Genomic DNA, 11,583 nt, shown 5'->3' on the forward strand with positions numbered 1-11,583 from the left:
TTAGGGTGCTTGGAAACATATCTTCAGCCACATTTTTACCAGCATTTTGTTTTGCTACTTATTTGGTGAGCCATGCTGGTCTAGTGAGCTCACTGACTGGTGCATTCATGTTGTAGGAATATGGGTGTTCTAGGGCTATAGCTGTAGCTCAGTTGGTGGACACTCACCTAACACCCACAAAGAGCTGGGCTCCACATAAACCAGGCACACAGGTATACACCTGTGATCCCAGCAATTGGTGGGGTGAAAGGCCAGAGTTCACGGTCATCCTCAGCTGCATAGTTACAGGTTAGCGTGTCTCAAAAAGGGGTGGGGCAGTATTCTTGGAAGCCTACAGAGCCCATGTCTCATTTCACACGCTCCATGTGGTGTAATGGATCTAGGCTTGGGTTCACTGGGCACTTAACAGCTGCCTTTCCTGTTATCCTCTTCATTCTACCATAGCTATCAGCAGTTCTCTCACCTGATATTGACCATTCCTAAGGATGGCTCTGCCCATGTTCTCAGCATCTGTCTTAGTTCATACAGGGACAGGATGTCTCTGGGTGCCCAGGCCTTCCCCTGGGAACATGTTTTCTTTTTTTTTCTTTTTCTTTTTCTTTTTTTTTTTGGTTTTTCTAGACAGGGTTTCTCTGTGTAGCCCTGGCTGCCCTGGAACTCACTCTGTAGAACAGGCTGGCCTCGAACTCAGAAATCCACCTGCATCTGCCTCCCAAGTGCTGGGGTTAAAGGCATGTGCCACCACTGCCCAGCTGGGGGGGGGGCATGTTTTCTTCACCTACTTACTAAACACTGAGCTGCTGAGGACCCTGGCTATGTCCCTGCAACACAGGAGTCCCTTATCTCCCCTTTACTAAAGAGACATAGGCAGGCACAGCACCCACAGCACTTCAAAGTGGTTCTGAGGTATTTCAGAAGAATCTAGAGATTCCAAAAGAATGGGGGACAGGGATACCCCTAAAGCAAGGCAGTCACCAGAACTCCATCACTCATGCCAGCATCCCACTCTCTCTTGCAGATGAAGATGTGTGTGTATTCAAGTGCTCGGTGTCCCGAGAGACAGAGTGCAGCCGTGTGGGCAGACAGTCCTTCATCATCACACTGGGCTGCAACAGCGTCCTCATCCAGTTCGCCACACCCCACGGTATGTGTCTTAGCTCCATGGTGGGGCCCAGGAAATGGAGGCATGGCCAGATAATAGAAGTGTTTCCATACAAACAGGAGAACCTGCGCTCAGTCCTCAGCACCACATGAAAAGTTAGGCTTAGTAGTACACGCTTATAATCTCAGAGTGAGGGAGACAGAGACAGGTGAATCCCCTCAGCTCACTAACCAGCAGGCCTTGGCTTATCAGAGCTCCAGGCTAGAGAGAGAAAAAGAGACTGCCTCAAAAAACAAGGTGGGAGATTCCTAAGGAATGACACCTGACACCTAGAGTTGACATCTTGCCTCCACATGCACAGGCAACACACACACACACACACACACACATTGTGCACTCGCATATGCCCAGTGCCTTGGCATATACTTGTAGCCCCAGCTGCTGAGAAGTCTGAGGCAGAAAGAAGGATCCCTGCTTAAAGATAAAAGTAATAGTCATGACCAGATGTGATGACACATGCTCATTGTCTCAGCTTCCCAGAAAGCAAGGATATGAGGCTCACTTGAGCACAAAAGTTTGGAACCAACCTGAGCAGCTTTATAGCAAGACCCTTGCTCCAGAAAAAGAAGGAAAAACAGGCCCCATGAAGAGACATGTCTCAGTAAGATGTGCTTTTAAACACATGCCCTGCTCTGGTACCTCACTGGCTGCTGTGGATCCTCTGGGTCTCAGTTCTTTGTCTTTTTCTCCAAAAGGCCCAACCTGACACTCTTGCCATACCCAAGTCTTTCAGAAATCTGGTTGAATTAGGCCTGAGACCAGCTTTTCCAACTGTGTCTAGCCTTGGGGAGGCTGTGGGTTGGACCCTAAGGGAGGGGTGAGATGGGCCCAAGGGGTGGCTAGAGTTTCACTCTCATTAGAGAAGCTGCTGGGGGCTCTGAGCAGGCCTGTCATTGGCATGAGAGGGAAACTTGAGGTTGCTCAGGATGGCTTGTTAAAACCCAGGTGAGCAAAGCTCTGGGGCCTTGAGGTTTTGGAAGCAATGGCCAGGCCTGTGACTGTCTGTGACAGGTCTTAGTCAGTGGAGTGCTTGGTGAGCCTGGTGGCTGTTGCAGGGGAGGATCTGGTTTCCCCAGAGCCCTTCATGTCTGAGCAAGAGGTCACCTGTGCCTCTAGTAGAGCTGCTGCAATATGGAGGTCAGGGTGCCCTGTTGCCTTGTCACCTCCTGCACAAGCATCCTCAGGGTTCCTGTCCCTTTTCATTTCCTCGTTCCCTTCCTCTCTTCTTTCCTTCCCTTCCTTACAATCCTAATACTTAGGGAGTTGAGGCAGAAATGTCAGGAGCAAAGGTCAACTTCATCTATGTTACAAGTCTGAAAAGGAGCTTGTGGTGCATGAGATACCATCCATGAAAATTGAAAAGAATTGTTTTAAATTTGAGGAACTAGAATGTAGTTCTGTGGGCTAGCCCTTCCCTGACATGCGTGAAGTCCTAGCTCCATTTCCAGCTACCACAGGCCTGCAATCCTAGTACTCGGGGTGGAGGCAGGAAGACCAAGAGTTCAAGTCATCCTCAGCTTCATAGAAAGTTCATGGCCAGCCTAGGTTACACGTCTGTTGATTTAAAAAAATCTTTTTATAGCTGGGCAGTGGTGGCACATGCCTTTAACCCCAGCACTTGGGAGGCAGAGACAGGCAGATTTCTGAGTTTGAGGCCAGCCTGGTCTACAGAGTGAGTTCCAGGACAGCCAGGGCTACACAGAGAAACCCTGTCTCGAAAAACAAACAAACAAACAAACAAATAAATAAATAAATCTTTTTATTGGACACAAGAGTTCTATACATGTGTGGCCTGAGCTAAATACACACAGTTCTCCATGCTAGGACAACATAGCTCATGGCAGGGGCACGCAGGGCCACTGCAGTCATTCAGGAACATCTTAGAGTGTATTCCTAAAAGAGAAGGGTCTGCCAGCATCCCAATTCATTGTTGACTTGTTTAATTTGCATGCATGGGTGTGAATGTAGGTGTGCTTGTGCCGTGGGACACACGTGGGGATGAGGAAGCTCCACAGGTGACAGTGCTCACCTTCTGCCATAATGTTTACCACCGAGCACACCGGGTTAGCTGACCCACAAGTTTTGGTGGTTTTCTTATCTCTACATTTAGAGTAAGAGACAATACTACTACATCAGAGTTTTATGTGGCTTTTGGAGTTCTGAGCTTAGGTCTTCATTCTTGCATGGCTTGCATGGTCCACCGAGCAGTACTCCCAGTCCCCAAATTCATTGTTAAAAAAGGAGTATTTAGGTTTGGAGAGATGGTTTAACAAATAGTTACAGCACAACCTGATGACCTGAATTCAATCCCTGGAAACCACACAAAAGTAGAAGGAAAGGACCACCTCTATAAACTGTCCTCTGACCTCCACATCCCTGCCCTGGTATGTCTTCTTATACAAACATACACAGAAGTAAGGAAGAACTTTGGGTTTGGGGTTTTGTGTGTGTGAAGGTGGTTGTTTTGATGTGTTGTGTTTTGTGTGTGTGTGTGTGTGGGTTTGTTGTTGTTGTTTTGTTTTTTTGAGGCAGGGTTTCTTTATGTAGCCCTAGCTATCCTGGAACATGGCCCTGGCTGTGTAGCTCAGGCTGGCCTCAAACTAGATCTTAGTTTGCCTTTGCCTCCAGAGTGCTTGGATTAAAGGACTGTGCCTCCCAGCTAAAGATGTGTTGATGATATTATAGCCAGAGATTACCATCCACAGCTAGATTATTATAAATCTGGAGACAAGGGCAAGAGATGGCTCAGCAAGTAAGAGCACTGGGCTGCTTACAGGGAATACAGGTCTTGTCCCCACAGCACCTCAGAACTATGTGTAACTCCAGTTTGAGAGGATCTGAAACCTGTTTCTGCCTTCTATGTGCACCAGTCATTCAAATGGTACAGATACATATATGCAGGCAAAACACGCATGCACATAAACTGGGGGGAGAACATTTGGAGAGAGGAAGGACTCCTAGTTAAGAGTTCTTCCTGAGGACCCAAGTTGAATTCCCATTGTCTACATAGCAGCTCACACTGTCTTATTCCAGTCCCAAAGGATTCAAAGCCCTCTCAGGGACTCCTCAACTGAGGAGTACAGAGATACAGGCAGCCAAAACAACCCACGGACAGATAAGTAAGTAAGTAAGTAAATAAATAAATAGGTAAATAAATAGGTAAGTATATAAATAATCCTGGAGATAATGTGATAATGTGGCCTGTATATTTGGCCCAGGAGCTAGTCAGTACACAGCCTCAGGGGGTCTTAACTTATCATGTCAAGGAAGGCTTCATTATAGGAGTGGCCCAACTTGTGTTGAGGAGGTATGGTTGAGATGGCATGTCACTGTAGTTCAGGGTAGCCTTGAAGTTGTAATCCTCCTGCTGCAGCCTCAGTGCTAGGGCTTAAATCAGGACTAGCTGGCTTTTTTTTTTTTAAGATTTATTTATTATTTTATGTATATGAGTATACTGTCACTCTTTTCAGACACAACAGAGTGGGCATAGGATCCCATTACAGATGGTTGTGAGCCGCCATGTTGCTGGGAATTGAACTCAGGACCTTTGGAAGAGCAGTCAGTGCTCTTAACTGCTGAGCCATCTCTCCAGCCTACCTAGCTGGCTTTTAATTAGTTATTAGTTAATTTGCATGTGTCGGTCAGTATATATGATGTGTGTAGATGTATGTTTCTAAGTATGGGAGTACACACATTAAGGTGCCATGTGCATGTATGTTTATGAATCTGGAGGCCAGAAACCTCATTCACTGAGAGAGGGTCTCTGGCTTGAACCCAGAGCTCATCAGCTGTGCTGGGCAAGCTGGCCAGTGTGCTCCAAGGATCCATCTTCATCTCTTCTGCACTGGGATTATAGCTGGGCCAACACAAGCATTAATGTGAGATCTAGACATCCGGACTCGGTCCTGACACTTGTCTAGCAAGGACTTTACCCATTGAGCCAGTTCTCCGATTTTTTTTTCTTTTTTTCTTTTTTCTTAGTCTATAAATTGGTGGCCATTTTTCTAAGTTCCTCAGTAACTTTTTTGGTTTTTTTGTTTGTTTGTTTTGTTTTTTTCGAGACAGGGTTTCTCTGTAGCCCTGGCTGTCCTGGAACTCACTCTGTAGACCAGGCTGGCCTTGAACTCAGAAATCCGCCTGCCTCTGCCTACCAAGTGCTGGGATTAACCTCCATAACTTTTTTTAAAATATATTTTTATTCTTTGAGAATTTCACATTCATACAGTGTATATTTACATGTTCACCTCTAACTCCTCTCAGAGCCATACTCTTTCCCACTGCCTCCTCCCTTCTCCCCTCCCCCTTTGTATATATAATCCACCCAGTCCAGTTTGTGACCACAGCATGGTCTACCTACAATACCCTTAGAAAATACTGATTCTCTCTCTCCCCCTGCAGCCATCAACTGTTTAAAGTTCCTCAGCTCAGGGTGGGATCATTGAGCCCCTCTCTGCTTCCTGCCTTCAAGTAACTTTTGTGTGAATCAATTCCAAGAACTGTGCCCTGGGGAAGGGTGGTGAACAGCCTCTCCACAAGCTTTTCTGCATCCACAGGACTCTCCTGCTGTCTTCAACCTTGAGGTGGTGACCCTTGTGTCCAGTGCTATCCCCAGAGGCTACTGTAAGCTCCTGGCAGATATGGAGCTGGTTCCTAAGGGTTAATAACCTGTGCTTCCCACACTTCATGGGATGTTGTCTGGGAGGATTGCCCAGGCCTGTCGTCACTACATGCCACCTGCAGTCATGCCCTCCTGTCAGTCACAGTGCTTGCAGCTCAATTTCTTTCCTTCTCCATTGGAACATTGTATTGGGGAATAAGAAGTTGGTAGACGCTGGGCGGTGGTGGCGCACGCCTTTAATCCCAGCACTTGGGAGGCAGAGGCAGGCGGATTTCTGAGTTCGAGGCCAGCCTGGTCTACAGAGTGAGTTCCAGGACACCCAGGACTACACAGAGAAACCCTGTCTCGGGAAAACAAAACAAAACAAAACAAAAAAAAAGTTGGTAGACAAGTCAGGAAAGGCAGACAGGAAGAACAAATGCCCAGGCCCAATGGATTGTCCTAGAGGGGTATAGCACTGGCCTCCCCAGTGACCTGGCTCCCCCTTTCCAGATTTCTGTTCTTTCTACAACATCCTGAAAACCTGTCGGGGCCATACCCTGGAGCGCTCTGTGTTCAGTGAGCGGACAGAGGAATCCTCAGCTGTGCAGTACTTCCAGGTGAGTTGGTACCTACCCTAGGCCAGATGACCACCTGGTATTTCCCTCCCCCACCTTCCCACAGGAGGTCACGCAGCATTGGGTAGGCCCACATGGGTGCTCATCCTGGCTCTGTCCCTTACTAGCTGCGTAGCCTCAGCAGGTGTCTACCACTTGCTAGGCCTCAGTTTCCTCATCTGTGAAGCCCAGGTCCTCAGGTGTTTAGAGTAATGACTGAACTGTAGACATGTCCTAAACCCTTGGTGAGTGTAAGGCTCTGTGTAAGCAATCTTACATGCCAAGAAGCACTTGGATGTTCCCAACAATTGTTATTGTCCCCATTTTACAGATGAGAAAACTGAGGCTCAGAGAGGTTAAGTGACTTTGCTCCAAGTCACACAGCTCTTATGCAACAGAGCCACGATGGGAAAGCCAGGTCTGCCTGATGCCCAAGCCTGTGGCCCTGCCAGGTGCCACGCAGCCTCCTGATCGCCTGTTGTCTTACAGAGAGACACCGCACATCACCTGCCTGGCGCTCTGAGCTCTAGGGTTTTGTTCCATCCATTCCTCTTCTTCTTTGGGCCCCTAAGATGGGACAGTTGGCTCCCAGATGCTAGAATCCCACCCATGACAATGTTTGTGATCTCTTGGGTGGCCTCCACGTCCAGGTGGCATCTGTGTCCTTCAGCCATGATGATAGTGGAAGTGTCCCTCTTGGGGACTGTTCCTCAGGCCCCTGCTCCCACTTCTGGAGCAGCTGGCTCTTGTCAGTTGGGTACAGGCTGGCAAAGGGTACATGACCTCCCAAGGGAGGTTTATGCTTTCAGCCCCTCCCTCCATGTTAGGGCAGCCAGGGATGTGGCAGTCTGTCATGCCATGTGTTGTGTGCTATTGGTGTGTCTCTGTTCCAGTTTTATGGCTACCTGTCCCAGCAGCAGAACATGATGCAGGACTATGTGCGAACAGGCACCTACCAGCGTGCAATCCTGCAGAACCACACCGACTTCAAGGACAAGGTGAGCCCTCAGAACAGGGAGCATGAGGAACAGAGTCTGCAGGGCCTGAGGGGTGGGGCAGGGCCTTCTTCCCACTTCTGTTACCTCCTTTGTATCTGTTGTTCCCTCTCTTTCTTTTTTTGGGGGGGTGGAGGGGGTGGGGTTATGACAGGGTTTTCCTGTGTAGTTCTGGCTGTTTTGGAGCTCACCCTGTAGATCAGGCTGGCCTCAAACTCACAGAGCTCTGCCTGCCTCTGCCTCCTGAGACCTGGATTAAAGGTGTGTGCCGGCACCCTTTCCATTTCCTTTTAGTTACAGTCATGTTGCTTCTTCCCCTTCCTACAGAGAATACTTTTGCTCCTTCTAACATGACTTTGGTCGTGCTGAGGAGGCAGGAGCCTCAGCTACATTGCAGCATACTAGACACATACAGGTTTTACATGGTCTGTAGCTCTAATCTCACCACGCAGGAGATGTTCCCAAGAAGGTCATCAACTATAAAATTGGGAGAGCTTACCTAACATGAAGAAGACTCTTACTTCCATTGTAGCATTGCAGAAAAATAAGACAGCTTTAGATAAGGAGGTTGATGTTTGAATGTGTGTGTTCTAAAACTGGGTGCAGCAACGTGCACCTTTGATCTAGGAAGAGGCAGGCATATCTCTAAATTGGAAATCAGAGCTACACAGTGAATACCTTTCTCAAGAAAAGGGAGGAGAAAGCTGAAAATCATGAAGCCACACCCCTCTCATAGACAGACAGCATCTTTGGGGAGCCGCTGAGCTCTTCAATAGGAGTGGACCCCAGCCTTTCAGCCATTTCAGTTCTCATTTCGTCTATCTAGAGCAAGAGCAGAGAGCCCACGGGATGGGGTCTTCAATTCATAAGGCTTTACCCTCAACTTGAAATGTTGTGGGCCAGCTAGCCCCAGCTGCCTTTCCAAAGTCTTCTGACAGATGGCTGAGTTAGCTGTTTACCCAAGCAGCTTACAAGAATGTAGGGAAGCATGCTTGCCAGCTGCTCACAGAAGATTCCAAAGATGGGATGAAGACACTGAAAACAGTACGAGAGGGGAGTGGCCTCACTGCTTCCTGGAGCTTACAGCTCCTACTCTGCCCCCTCCGTCTGAACTCAGACCCCAGGCCTTTTCTGCCACCATTGTTGGTGGTGTGCTTAATTGGCTTGGTGAGAAAATCCAGCAAGACCTGTCCACATGTTCTTGACCTTTTTAGCACCCCTCTTTCAAACACAAGGTAGGGTAGGACCCTTCTGAGTAGCTTTTTGTGTGTGTATGGGAGAGCAGGGGAGGAGGATCGGGTGTGTGTGTGGGGGTGTTGTAATATAATGCCCTATTGTGTTGTCCAGTGCTTTAAACTTAGTCTTCCTTCTGTGGCCTGTTATACCTTACCCCCAATACCACCTGCTCCCCATACTTAACTGCTCTTCAGCCCAGGTCGGTGGTGCTTACCTACTCCGGCACTTGAGAGGCTGCAGTAAGAGGAAGTTAGGACAAGGCCATCCTGGACTATGTGAGACTCAAAAAAAAAATTGGGGTTTGGGTAGCTGCTGCTATTCCCAGGGAATGGGCAGTCCTTTTGGTCTTTATAGTAAATTGTGTGAGGTAGTCAGGCTTTCTGTTGAATGATTTGGCCCAGCTGTGGGTGTATACGTGTTTTGAACATGTGTCCCGCCAGCCAGGCAAGGCTGAGATGTTAAGTCAGGCAGATTGAATGCAGTTTTGCTTCATAAGGATATAATCCCATTGTGAATGAAGAGACACCTTTAGGGTCCTTTTTAATTTTTTTCTTCTTTTTTATGGTATAGAGGGTAAATTAAGACAGAGTTGTCTAAGATAGCCCAGGTTTTCCTTGACCTCACTATTTCTACTTGCCAAGTGCTTGAATTACAGACATTCAGCACCATGTTCCATCTAGGGCCTCTGTGTTCCACCCAGGAAATAGCTCCCTTCTCATCCTGTGGCTTTGTTTACTCTTTTGCAGCAATTGGGAACTTGTGTTTTTGTTCTGTTTCTTTTGAAACTACCTCTCACTGTGATCTCAGGCTATCCTTTAACTCACAGTCCTCCTTGTGGGAGCCCACTCAGCACTGAGAACATGGGTGTGCACCTCTATACCTAGCTTCTGATCAGCATGTATTGGGGTAGTGGCAGCTGGGGGTGGGGGTCCTCTATACGGATTTATCTCCTCCAGACTTTAGTTAGGTTTTACTCCAGGGCCTCTAGGCCCTAGAGAAGTTATCTCCATTCTCACAGGCTTCTTGGCCAAATTCACTCGACACCACTGGTTTCTTCTTGGTCTGAGCTCAGGCAGGGCTTGGGGCCTTCAAAGCATATGCTCTTTTGGTGACATTTTGGCTCTCCCAGGAATGGGGCCTGTTTCCACTTTTAAGGTTTCTAGCTTTAGAAGACTTAAAGTCCTGGCAGCAGTGCTACCCTCTATGCTGGCTACTACATCTAGGCCATTTCTTCTTAGAAAGCCTACACATACCACCCCGAAACATCTCTCCGTATTCTGGTCAGGTGGAAGCAACTCCAAACATCCAGAGCATGAAGCATTCTGCCAAACTCTTGTCTTATCTCAGTTGGCCCTCAGACCTGGGCCATTCACCTGCCCCAGCCAAGGCTGCTTCTGGGGGGCTGGAGTTAGCATCAGCACAGGACACAGTACCTGCAGAAGCCTCTACCCCACATTCTCTTGAAAGCCTGTGTCCCAAGTGCTCTACCCACCTTCAGGCTATAGGATTGGAACTGAGCAGAAAACCCAGACTCTTCTTCCTAGAAGCCTGGCCCATGACTTTATCTCCATGTTGATCCCAAGCCTGTAAGGGGCAGCTCCTGAAAATGAGGGCCTACCTGGCTTTATGTCTCAGCTTCTTAGCAGGTGGGCGGGCAAGGACAGTGAGTTTCTGGCACCATGGACATTTCTTTCAGTACCTCCCTGGCTTTCACTTCTCTATGCTTCCCAGGTCAGCCATGTTTTAATCTTTAGACAGGATCTCACTGTGTTAATCCAAGCCGGTCTTGAATTCATGGTCCTCCTGCTGCTGCCTTCTCAGTGCTGGGTTATAGGCATCTGCCACTGTACAGGAATGATTGTTGTTTTCTTTTTTTTTTTTTCCTTTTTGTAGTAATTAAAACTTTAAAAATGTTTTCAAAGTACATTTATTTGAGTATGTGTTTATAGAGATGAGAAGACAGCTAAGGAGAATTGGTTCTCTCATTCCACCATGTGGGTCACAGAGTCTGGAGCCCAAGTTATTGGACTTAACAGAAAGTTCACTTACCCATTTAAGATTTATTTTTATTGTACTTATTTTATTATGTGTATGAATGCTTGTGTGTATGTGTATTGTGTGTATTCTGGCCTGTGGAGGCCAGAAGAGGGCATCAGATCTCCTGGAACTGCAGTTACAGATGCTTGTAAGCTGTGAGTGCCAGGAATTGAGCCTAGGTCCTCTGCAAGAGTAACCATCTCTGCAGCCTTCTGAAAAGACTTTTTTGTTGATACATAGTAGTTCTGCTGTTACTTACTGTCTTGATGTACAGTGTGGTGATTGGCTCATCTGTAGCCTCACATACCATTTCCTTAGATCGTTCTAGATGTGGGCTGTGGCTCTGGGATCCTGTCATTTTTTGCTGCTCAAGCAGGAGCCAGGAAAATTTACGCAGTGGAAGCCAGCACCATGGCTCAGCATGCAGAGGTCAGTGTCCTGCTGGGGTCCAACCCCTTCCCTCTCATTTGTATCCATTGAGAGCCCCCAGGAAACCTGGGGACATCACTGCTGTTCTTTGTCTCTAGAACCTAGTGGTCACTGGTGGGGTGGGGCTAGGGGCCGGCACTAAGACTGTGGTAGTAAATCAACAATTGACTAGCCAGGCATCCACAAGGATACACTAAGGGCCAAAATGGCAACAGAACAGCCCCCTGGTGGGAATTCTGGGTCATACACCTAAACTGTCCTGCGAATTAGCCTGTCTGAGCACCATAACATCCTGTGTAGGTGACAAGATTTTGTTTTGTCATCTTGCCACTCCATCTCCCTTTTTTTTTTTCCCCCCCATGGAAAACTTCATTTTCACGTTGAGAATTGAAACGCTGCAGAGGTGTGGACACGGCTTTCTTATCTACTGCTCCCGCCCTTTACCAGACACAGAGAGTCTCCTAGGTCCTTCTACTGTTGTGTGGACACACACACACACACACACACACA

The 11,583-nt window shown here is 47.8% G+C and overlaps 1 protein-coding gene across 3 annotated transcripts in view; it reads left to right on the top strand.

The window, feature by feature from the left end:
- Carm1 (coactivator associated arginine methyltransferase 1) overlaps nucleotides 1-11,583 on the top strand; it is a 43,897-nt gene that overhangs the window by 22,479 nt on the left and 9,835 nt on the right. For all 3 annotated transcript variants that reach the window (XM_028763939.1, XM_028763940.1, XM_028763938.1), the window contains exons 2-5: nucleotides 1,019-1,144; nucleotides 6,273-6,379; nucleotides 7,270-7,374; nucleotides 10,963-11,073. In XM_028763939.1, coding sequence (XP_028619772.1) covers nucleotides 1,019-1,144; nucleotides 6,273-6,379; nucleotides 7,270-7,374; nucleotides 10,963-11,073 — 449 coding nt within the window. The remainder of the gene's footprint in view (nucleotides 1-1,018; nucleotides 1,145-6,272; nucleotides 6,380-7,269; nucleotides 7,375-10,962; nucleotides 11,074-11,583) is intronic.

Source organism: Grammomys surdaster, unplaced genomic scaffold (assembly GCF_004785775.1).
Source record: "Grammomys surdaster isolate TR1022 unplaced genomic scaffold, NIH_TR_1.0 140, whole genome shotgun sequence".
Lineage (NCBI taxonomy): Eukaryota > Metazoa > Chordata > Mammalia > Rodentia > Muridae > Grammomys > Grammomys surdaster.